Source organism: Clarias gariepinus, chromosome 17 (genome assembly GCF_024256425.1).
Source record: "Clarias gariepinus isolate MV-2021 ecotype Netherlands chromosome 17, CGAR_prim_01v2, whole genome shotgun sequence".
Classification (NCBI taxonomy): Eukaryota; Metazoa; Chordata; class Actinopteri; order Siluriformes; family Clariidae; genus Clarias; species Clarias gariepinus.
In genome coordinates this window covers 19,981,458-19,993,083 of record NC_071116.1, presented here as the reverse complement: position 1 = coordinate 19,993,083, position 11,626 = coordinate 19,981,458, and the positions used below count along the sequence as shown (strand labels likewise).

Here is an 11,626-nt window from a genome sequence, read left to right as displayed (position 1 = left end):
GTCAGTGGAAGAGCTGGGTGATATGACAAAAATAAGTAAAAAAGTAGCATTCCAATATGAAGTTTAATGATGTATTTACAGTATGGCTAGAAAATAAAAAAGGGAATATTTTACAGTTTAAAGATTCAGTTCACTATAAAACATTGTACTTCTAATTATGTTTGTAATTTATCTAAAAATACTTTTTAAAAAATTTGTTAATATCTGCTGTTCCTTAAAAATGAATTTGGCGATATACTGTAATTCATTGTAATTTTGATAAAGTATACTGTATCATCATGGTGCCCAGCTCCTTCCCCCCATTAAGTATATGTAATTAATTAGCAGCTTGCTTGAACAGTCGCAAAGTTCCTAACACATGAGTGGTACAAGTTATTCTAATCCTCATACAAAATCCTTCAAAATTCAGCCAGATTATCAAAAGTGCATGTTGTGCCTTTATGTCTGACCTTGTGATGTCTGTGCAGAACCTTTTTCTTTTCTTTTTTGGCTGGTCATTTGCTCATGGGTCGATAATTAAATCCAGCCCACATTCTGTGCACATCCACCTACTCCACTGTATGTTTGTTCAATATACAATACTTCATACATGTAGACTGTATGTGCAATAATAAACCCTTATAAGCCCAAGGACGTGCATTTAATTCTCTCGCACCCTTGCTTGCTGAGTTACAGAGCTGTAGGGTTCAGGTGAAGAGATCAGCATAGTCCAGAGTGCCGGGTTTCTGTCCACATGCATACAACAGCCGCTCACCTCCAGACGGTGTTAAGGGCTCTTCCTGAAAGCAGAACCAGAAAATGTTCTTCAGAAAGGTTTGTGGGTGTGTACACCTTCTTAATTTCATTAACATACATATGGTTCACTATGTTGAGGGCATGTGTGTATAATAAGACATAAATCCACAGCTTGCTAGCTGTCCTGGAGATTAATAGTCTTCTCATAGAAAGCCTCACCATAACATTTTACCTACATATCAAGAGCATTCAAGCGAAATACTGTACTATGATGAAGTACACACATCCAACTCACAAATATTAAAAATGACCCAGCATGAAAACAGAATGAAGTTTCATGGACTGCAATGTAAAAAACATCTAATATGTAAAGGCTGTTAATTGTATTATGTACATGTGTAAATTTAATTGACTTTTATCATGAATACCTTAATAAATGTTTGTCAGGATGGTATTCACTGAATTAAAGTCGACGATTTGTTACCTTATGGTACTCCACTAGCTCTCCCAGAGTCGCAAACTTGATCTGGTCTCCTAGCAGCATATAACAGTTGTCCGTGGCATCGATGAGGAAGTGTTTGCCTCCGTCTGGGCTTTGGTAAGACAGAACATATCCGAAGATCCTTTCACTAACACGGACCAGGAAACCTCCAGGACTGCCTTCGCTCAGCAAATCTTCAGCCTCCGTACGTGTGATTATACCTAAAGACCAAGGCAACATGCTCTGCTTTTTATTATATTTCTAATAAATCATTAACTCATAAACTAACTTTTGACCATGACCCAGTCTGGATCAATTCCAACATCTATACAGATCATATGCTGGGTTCAGTGATCGTTTATTCATACAACTGGTTGGCTACGATGATCTATGACTTCATGCCAGGGCTAACTGTTCTAAGGAAAGGCTGGTATGGGTGCAGGAAGCAGAAGCCACACCACATTCCACCTGTTTAATCACTCGTTCCTGACTTTCGGTGGACTATCAGGTGTGGCTACTGCTTAATTGAAATGAAAAACTGCACCAACGAATGCTGTCTCTTTCTAGATAAAGTTGCAACACAACTGCTCTAGGGGAAAGTTATCCAAATTTTTTGCAACCCACCTAAACAAACACGTTCACACGCTACGAGAAATTTGGAAATTCCAATTAGCCTGTTGGCCATATTTTTGGACTGTGGGGAAAACCCACAAAGCACAGGAGGGTGGACTTGCAAATTACACACACACACACACACACACACACACACACACACACACACACACACACATACAGTATATATATACTGTATATATACAAAGCAAACGCAAGATTTAAATCCTAATTCTAGAAGTTCATTTCATATATATCCTCCAAACATTCAACAACTCGTTCTTGAAATACCATTCTAATGACAATCTTGGATGGAAAACTAGAATAACATAAAAAAGAGAGACTGGTGAAAGAGTGATTGCTGCTGTACCAAAAGTAATGAACTTGTTTCCACAACCACAAATACATGTTTTTTATGCTAAACATATTTTGTTACTAACGGCACATTTCTGTGGTATAAGAGAACTAAAACTCAACAGCATATGCTGCTATAGATCTAAGGTGATACCCTACTGAGGACATCTTTACATGAGTGGAATATAAATGTAGGAGCTCTGTAGTAAACACTGCACATTGTATTTCCCATGACTGGACATGGTTTTTACATTCAACTTCAATTTTTCGTTTTAATATTTGTACATAATGTAAGTTTAAAATGGTAATGGTAAATAATTTTCCTTTCCTTTCTTATTTCATACTTTATATTCTAATTGAAAACTACTACTTTTCATATTTTAAAATGTATAGGTCATCAACAGCCATACAAGCATTTTCACTTCATCACAGTGTGATACACATATCATACTGTGTACGACTGCGTATGCAACAAATAAAATTTTAAATGGATTTAAAGTTAAAGCTTTATTTAGGTAATTATCTGGGTGTTAAGCGTGACCGATGGTTTACATTGTGTAGTGCCTTGTTGTCATTATAATCTGTCTTAAACGTCTCACACCAATGCATAACGCATACTCACCATGAAACCACGGAGCAATGCGGCTATCGTCGTCTTGGAAACAAACTCTTTGGGGCAACTGTTCCTCTCTGAACCAGCGGATTATTTCCCTTCGGCTGGATGATGACAAAGAACGTCGTAAATTGGACCCCCTGTTATTCACAACAGAAAGAAATGTCAGTGGATAAAAATAAATACGAATGCAGACGCGCTTTGCTGCGTGCTTCTTGGTCTGATTCTATCATTATGTGTGTGCAAACTACAAGGAAATATAAGTGGCTTACTGTCTTCAGGGTCTTTCCAGGTATGGATTTTGATTTAAATCAAAATTTGAATAAATATGAATATTAACTTTATGCATCTTCGATAGGCCTGGAAGCCTGATTTAGGAGACTTTGGGCACAAGACGTAGTACACCCTGAACCAAGTGCCAATTCATCTCATGGCACACACACTACGGGCAATTTAAAAACGCCAGTTAGCCTAACCTGCATGTCTTTGGTTTCCCCTGGGTGCTCTGGTTTCCTCTCATAGTCCAAACAAGGACAGGGAGAACATGCAAACTCCATGCACCAAGAGTTAAGGTGTGAATGTTTTAATAACATTCTAATTTTTGAAAAAATAATAACAATCAAGATAATAATTTGTTATTTTATGCAATGAAAGTGCTTTACAACTATCACTCTCTATCACTCTTAGAAAATAAGGGTCTCATGTAGGGTCTCAGACTACGGTTCAGCAGGTCCCAGGTTCAAACCCCATGACCACGAAGTTGCCACTGGTGGGCCCTTGAGAAAGGCCCTTAATCCCCAACTGCTCAGATGTATATTGAGCCAAGAATGTCAGTCGCTCTGGTAAGTTGCATCCGCCAATTGCCTAAATGTAAATCAATGTTTGATATAAAATACTTGATTTTTTAAAACCTGTTGGATCTGCCTGAGCATATAGTCAAAAAGACTTCTGGAGTACTCTGGTGTCACTTGCTCAATCCATGCCTGCTGGATTGCTTCCTAAAGTTAATGTACAAGGATTTTCCGACGAATTCACAATTCACTTGTTTTAGGCATTCTAATGCACCATGGCTTCAGAAGGCAAAACTCCTGCCAGATAATTGTTTAATCCATTAACTAAACCAGCTAATGCAACCCTGGAGGTGCAAGGCCACAATGCTAACAACTATGCCTCCATGCCATAATGTTCATTATTTTAATGTAAATAAAAAAATACATGGGTAAGACCTGTTAATATTCCATAGGACCCATTAAAACTGAATTAACAGACAGTCACTCGTACAACTGAAATGATTCCAGTTTACCTCAAAACAATAAAAAGTTTTTGTTTTTTTTTTTTGTTTTTTTACTACAAAAAAATAAAGTAATGTATAAACACCTGTGAATAGGCTCATTAGTCAGAGTGAGGTTCCTGGGTTTGGGTTTAGGTGGAAGAGCAGGTTTCTCTCCTCCAAAAGCTTTAGTCATGGCCGCCACTCGACCTCTCTCCAGGGCCTTTAGAGAACGCCTGCGGTCATCCTCCCTCGTCTGCTTGGCCAGGGAACGTCTCCGCTGGTCAGCTGCTTTAGATTTCTGCACTAGAACACACCCAAAACATATATTTGAACTACCGGAATGCTTTATTCACTTTAGCTTTGGTTACATCCAGGAAACTGTTCTGTCCATTGGATATCATTTTGTGTTTTTTATTTTTTCATTATTATAAATATTTGACGTTTGACATGGCATCTCTCTTACATGAATCCTTCCAGGCCTGCTCCTCACTGTCTTGGGCTTTCCGTTGACTCTGTACTTCCTTCAGGTTCATATAGATCTGCTGTGCCCTCTCCTCCTTGAGTCTCTTGACCTCCTCTTCAGCTTTTCGGCGTTCTTCTTCCTCCTTCCTCTGAAAATGAATTATCATATTAACAATGAAGGGCAGCACAGGACAAGAACTAGAAAACAGGAACAGAACAGGGGGAAAAATGGCCGCTTGATGCGCCAAAACTAATGAAGCATTAGGGGAGAATGAATATGGCTTCCAAATGCTTATTGTAGTGGCTAATGTTGCAAATCTTGAAAAAAAAAAAAACTTTAGAATCTTGGGACAGCAACAAAAGATTGACTTTAAACCTCATTTGAGATTGTGAAATGGTTGGAACCAGCTCTCGACAGAATAGGGACTGATGAGGTTGGAGATGTAGTAACGACTGGAGTAAAAACAGATGTTTCTTCATATTCAGCATATTGTTTGGGGGAATAAAATAAAATGAAAATGTTACACTCAATAAACTAAATCAGGTTCTAGCACCTTCATCTACAGGATGGCTGAAAAGTAACTAGGCATTAAAACGTTTTTCCATATTGCTATGTGCTTTATTATATAGGAAACCAAAAGCAAATCTTTAAATTCCAAAGCACCGGTGGTGTTAACCAGTTCCCTCAAAAGGCCGGGGATGGAATGTACAGTCCTCTCAAGGAAGTCGTTTGAGATATTGCTGAGAACCTCCTGAATCTGTGCTTCCAAGTCTTCCAGCATGCAAGGCCTTGTCCTGTACAGCTTCTCCTTTGCATAGCCCCACAGGAAAAAAAAAAAATCACATGGAGTGAGATCTGGACTTCTTCAAGGCCATTCATGAGGTCCGTGTCGTCCCAGCTAACATCATAAAAAAAAATGCCGGTCTAACCACGTGCACACAGTAATAGGAAAATGGAGTGTTGCACCATTGGGTTGTTCTTCAGTAATACTTGAGTAATACAGTATACAGTTCTGCAGCCATTAAATATTGCCTAGTTCATTTTTATTTTTATCACCAAGTCCTAACTAACTTTTGCACGAAACCAGTTTTAACCCAGTGTTTCTTGGCCACACTACAAATCTGGAATAACTGGTGCAGCAAGCTGTGCAAAGCACGAGAAAACTACTCAAGGTGTTAAGTCTTTATGCTTTATCTAGATTTGATGTAATGACTCACAACACCTTCAGATCTTCTTGTCGACTCTTCTCCAGGGCAACTGCCTTTAGGGCTGCCTCCTGCCTGGCGGCTTCCTCCTTCTCAATATACAACCCAGAGAAACGTTTCTCCAGTTCAGCTTCTTTCTTGGCCCTGAAAAATGATCACAACACCCCAGTCAAATGCATCATCAATAACATTCCAGCGCTGTCACTGTGGAATGCCTGTAATAGTATCATTGATAGGAGCAACTCAACACAAACCATTACACTATGCAAAACTTAAACATGAAAGTATATTTGTGAGCTTTTAAGTTTCACACTGTTTTTACTGTCAGCTCAGAAGACAGAAATTCAGGGTTGCATTATTTTTTTTTTATTTGTCCCCAATGATCTCTGTCCATCTAAAATGGTATTTGTCTACATGAAGTGAATTTAGCTCCTGTTTTAACTCATGAGCTAATAATAGACACTAACATATGTATACTTGCACATTTATGCAATTGTCTAATTAGCCAATCAAAGTGCAGATGCAGAACATAAAATTCATACAAACAAATAGGAAAAACATCAGCCAATATTCGCATTATACTCCGTCCTATTTCAGAAACTGCTGATCTCCTGGGATTTACACACAAATCAGCCTCTAGTTTACACTCTATATTATAAAGGTCCTGTGTGTGGAAACTCATTGCTGATAAGCAAAGAATATACTAACTCATATAATCACTCATTACAGCTGTGGTGAGCAAAAAGCCATCATCATGCACAAAACATTGAACTTTGAGGTGGATGGGCAACAACAGTAGAAGACCACATTGGGTTTATCTCCTGTTAGCCAAGAACAGGAATCAAAGGCCATAATGGGCACAGACATGTCAAACCCAGACAACTGAAGGTTGAAAAAAGAAAAAGAAGAAGAAGAAGAAGAAAAGGGAAAGAAAAGAAAGCAACTATAGACATTTGAAATGACTGGATTTGGGGTTCAGAAGTGTCCAGTGCATTATTAAACCCTGGAAGAATAGATCATACTGGTCATCTTCTTTAAAAAAAATATGGTTTAAAAGAAATATCATGAATGCAAATCATTTAATCGCTTGCTGAAGATGCATTATAAATAAATAAATAAATAAATAAATAAATAAAATAATAAATCAACAGTAGAAACCAAAGCTATGTTTAACTGTAAAAGTAAGAGCATTTCCATATGAAATTAGCTGATGCCCTGAATATACTGAATGGCCAGGTTATCACATGTGTGTATCACAAGTGTCTTCTTTCCTGATGGCATGAGCATATTTCAGGACAAGAGCGGGAAAGAGCGGTTCTGGGAGCATAAGGAATCATTTTTACACATAAATTGGTCACCACATTGGACGCAAAAAAAACCTTTTATTATATACACATACACGCACATATACACACGTGCACACGCACGCGTATATGCACACACACGTGCGTATTTGCACACGTATATGCACACACACGTGCGTATATGCACACGTATATACACACACACCTATATACACACACACGTATATACACACACATACTGTGTATACACACGTATACACACACACACATATATTTATACAGACAAATGCATATAGACACACACATGCGTATATACACACACAGGTACTGTATATATATACACACACACACACCTATATACGCAAACACACGCATATATACACACACGCGTATATATACATGCATGTATATACACACACACACATATATACACACACAAACACACACACACACACATATACACACACACATATATACACACACATACACACACACACACATATACACACACACATATACACACACACGTTAGTCTTATTTACCTTTAATGTTATATATCTGGTGTACAGTATATACAGTAGGTATGAAAAAAAGAATCACCCCCTTTTAAATTAATCAGGTTTTGCTGAACCTAAAACGCAGACAGACACAGTTTTTGTTTTATCCAGCTGCATTTACTCAACGCAACCCTTAACATCCAAGTGAAAGAAAAACAGAAAAAAACATGAAAAACAGATTGTTTTTCCCCACTGATTTGGAAAAGGATCCTCCTTAAAATGACTCAATCTGGTGAAACTAAAGGGGGGTGTGAGATTCCTTTCTTCAATCACTGCATGTATAAAGTAACTGTGAATGTAATTAAAGAAGGACTTATGTAACCAAGCAACTCTATATGCGGGTTTAAAAGTGGTCCACAGTAAGGTACCGAGCATGGACTCTACGGGGAGTGTCCTGTGTCAATATCTTGCGATTAGCCCTTTAGAAATGTTTAACCAAAGGGAATTAAGCAAATGTTACAAGAACAATTAATGACTAACTGGAACATTCATAGAAAACCATGAGAGAGCAGGAGGTAGAGTTCACCTCTACACAAGCAGGAGGCCGTTTTAGAAAATCCTTGCACTGATAAGATAAGCGTGGTTTGTTGTGCAGGTTTTCGGAGGAGTTCATACATATGGTTCTTTAAAGTGTTGCAGCTTTAGAGCCTGACCTCTGAATGTAGGAACAATTAACGGCTTCATAGTTATAATTAGTGCATTAATATAAAACAATCAAATTCTATGTAGTGGCATAAATATTGCAAACACTTTTATCTCATAACATTTTACAACACATAAGGCACAATACCCTCTAATTAACTAAGTAATAAAAAGAGTAATAAACTCTTGCAACAAATAACATCATATTTACTAAATAATAAATGGCTCATCGAAAATATGAACTGGTAGAGAAAGGTGATTATTTATATCAACCTGTGAAAGACACACCAAACCACTTCCTATGCTACGAGCTGATGTTACAGTAATACTAGGTTCCACACACCCACACACACACACACACCTGAGCTCTTCTGCCTCTTTTTGCGCCTGTAGTGCTGCCCTCTCAGCCATGATCTCATCACAGATCTGGTCATAAGGTTTATCGTCATGATGCTCTCCCATCACCCACACCCACACGTCGCTGTCTGATGCCTTCAGCCATGATACATTCTTCTTGTTGACTGAGGGACAAAACAAGTTATTTGAAATTAGAAAAGCTACTGTAATACTGTCGCATTGTTGTTGTTTTCAAAGTAAACAATTCTATAAGATGTGTGATATTATATCCATAATTCCATAATATCTGTATCTTGTGATAATTATAATGATAATAATTAGCGTGATTATCTCAGAGGAACATTGTAATAGTGTCCCTGTACTGAGAGAGTTTTTTTTTTTTTACCTGAAGACACAGTCACATGCAGTAAGCTTTCCCAATTGTGGGATATAGTACATGATGCCCCAGCATGATCAGATTATAAGTGAAACAATTTAGTGTTTTTACGTTGTTATGTCAGTATTATTGCAAAATGCATATAAAGTACCAATATCTCTTTAAGAATTGTGAAGATTTCATAAAGTAGAATTTCCAAATTTCTTTAACTGAAGTATTTTAGTTTTTCTAAACTGCCTGTGCGTGTGTGTGCATTTGTGTCCTGCAATAAGCCAATACCCCATGCTTGTGGCTTGAGCCACCTGGAATAGTTGAAGCCCACTACAATCCACAAAACAGGTAATGCATAATAAAACTATTTAATAATAATATATCATATAATAATAGTAATAAAATATGAGGATACAGAATCTTTATGTTTGTCTTATTCAAAGATCTTTATTATTTAAAGAATAAATCATTATTAATTAAGTGGTGCGGTAAGGCTCAATGATTTGATTAGAATCCTATGTGCAATTATATTCTGTCATGGACGTGTTTTAGTGTTTTATTCCTTCTATTTCACATTAATTCAACAATACTTTTAGTGATTAGATTTAGAGTTGGCATTACTGTCACACTCGCTGTTATAGAAAATTAATCAACAGTTTCTGATCAATTATATTGAAAAAAAAGCATACTATTCAGTAAGCTATAGTCTCCACACTTTAAACACGGTTTAGAGTTTTTATGGATACAGCATCAGTTATGCAGTATTTGTCTGTTTTTGCAATAACTCTATGACTTTAGTCATTTCAAAGTTCTTTAAACATTTCGATACATTTAAAAGGTGTGCTATTTGTCTAACAGGATAAAAAGGTTTTAATTAAAAGAGAACTATTCGAACCTGTTAGAGATCTGACATTACCAAGATTACTGTACCTTTTTTGGGCTTGACCACTTTAGTTCCCTGATCCAGCCGTGCTTCTCTCTCTTTCCACCTGCGGACCTGTTCTTCCCTCATTTTGAAGAAGAGAACCTGCTTCTGCTCTTCGTTCAGCTCGGCCAGCAGCTCCGGCTCGATGTACATGTCTTTAAGAATCTGCTGCAGCATGGTGATAGTCCTGTATGCTTCGTCTTAGGGAGAAATATTCTTCACTTGTATAGTCCAGAAAAGAAAGTTGCAGGTGCAGGCCGAAAAGTTCAGCAGTAAATCATTGATTCTTCACCATGACATCCCAAACACACAACTACACTGGGGGAGAAAAAACACTATAAGCTATGATGATGTTAGAAAGTCAGATACATCAATTTAACATTTGTTAGATTTATTCAGGGACTATTTCAGCAATGATTTGGCTGCACACACACACACACACACACACGCGCACACACACACACCAGACCTGTTTCACCTGCACGGTAAAGGCAAGCTATTTTGCTGGTCAAACTAAGTCAAGGCTTATCTATAGGCTACTTCCTCATTCCAAAAACATGATGAGAGTGTGGTGAGGTGGTTTTAACAGGAACAAAACCCTCCCAAAGACCCACAGGCAAAAAACTAAACAAAACAGAACACTGGTTATGCACTTCCACATCTGGGCTTGAAAAAAATCTGCTCTTAAAAAGGTATATATATTTATCTAAATATTTGTAAGCATTCCCTAAACCAGGAATCGTGTGATTTGGATATATACTGGATGGAACGTCAGTTTTTTTTTTTATTTTTTTTAACAGAAAATAATCAAATTTAAGCTTGTTTTAATTCAGTAGATATTACTGGGTATTGCATTTTTGTTTTGATGAAATCTTTAATCTTATCACATCCTTCATTATTTGAGAGGGATATATCTCAGGGAAGCATCCACACATATTCACACCTAGGGATGATTTAGTGTAGACAGTCCACCTTATCAGCATTAGGGGAAACCCAAGAACCCACAAGGAGCATAAAAACTCCACTTAGACTTTAATCTAAGTTTAGGAATGAACTGTGACTATATGCTCTCCGTAAATAAATGCTTTATACAAACAAAAAAATGAAACATTTAATGATTTTCTAAAATTCTTTTAACATATGTTTTTGTTTTGTTTGTCTAAACATGCAGTCTATCTATTTATCTATCTATACACTAATGATGGGTTATTTTTATTCCACAACAAAACAGCTATAATATTAACAAAAATTACGACAGGAAAAAATAGTAAACAACAACAACAACGACACCAAACAATAATAATAACAACAAAACAGCAATACCACCACTACTACAATTACTCCTCCTCCTCCTCCTCCTACTACTACTAGTACTACTACTAATTATTATTATTATTATTATTATTGTTGTTGTTGTTGTTGTTATTGTTGTTGTTTTTATGTTCAAAGGTACAAATAAAAATATGTTTTTAAAATCATCTTCAGCTTAATAAAGTGCTCTGACACAACACACACATACACACACACACACACACACACACACACACTTACCTATTTAAAAGAGTATTAGTGTAGAGTAGTCACAGACTGTAAAGTTCCACACAGCACAATCCTGCAGGTTTATGGCAGAAACAGCAGCTTGTAACTGCATCCTGTAAAAGCAGATCTCTTCACCCTGAGGATCTTCTCTACTCTTCTCGTATGTCTTCCTGAATGTCAGTAATTCACAAAGTCAGGT

At 37.1% G+C, this 11,626-nt stretch overlaps 1 protein-coding gene across 2 annotated transcripts; it reads right to left on the bottom strand.

The window, feature by feature from the left end:
• Positions 1-44: 44 nt before the first annotated feature.
• sh2d4a (SH2 domain containing 4A) lies at positions 45-11,602 on the bottom strand. 2 transcript variants are annotated; one of them, XM_053516058.1, is made up of 9 exons: positions 11,440-11,602; positions 9,894-10,206; positions 8,601-8,760; positions 5,754-5,880; positions 4,532-4,679; positions 4,173-4,371; positions 2,805-2,935; positions 1,220-1,437; positions 45-779 (listed from the first exon to the last, which is right to left on the bottom strand). In XM_053516058.1, exons 2-9 carry the CDS (start codon positions 10,063-10,065, stop codon positions 687-689), a joined length of 1,248 nt encoding a protein of 415 aa, XP_053372033.1. In that variant the 5' UTR covers positions 10,066-10,206; positions 11,440-11,602; the 3' UTR covers positions 45-686. The 2 variants fall into 2 exon arrangements, with proteins under 2 accessions (XP_053372033.1, XP_053372034.1); XM_053516059.1 differs by having other exon boundaries at positions 9,894-10,201.
• Between the last annotated feature and the right edge of the window lie 24 nt (positions 11,603-11,626).

Excerpts from the sequence above, each read along its gene's own strand:
- sh2d4a (XM_053516058.1), bottom strand. The coding sequence starts at position 10,065 with ATGCTGCAGCAGATTCTTAAAGACATGTACATCGAGCCGGAGCTGCTG. Across the intron at positions 5,881-8,600 it reads AAAGAGGCAGAAGAGCTCAG|GGCCAAGAAAGAAGCTGAAC; the intron begins GTGTGTGTGTGT and ends ATCATTTTTCAG. Across the intron at positions 4,680-5,753 it reads GTCGACAAGAAGATCTGAAG|AGGAAGGAGGAAGAAGAACG; the intron begins GTGTTGTGAGTC and ends ATTCATTTTCAG.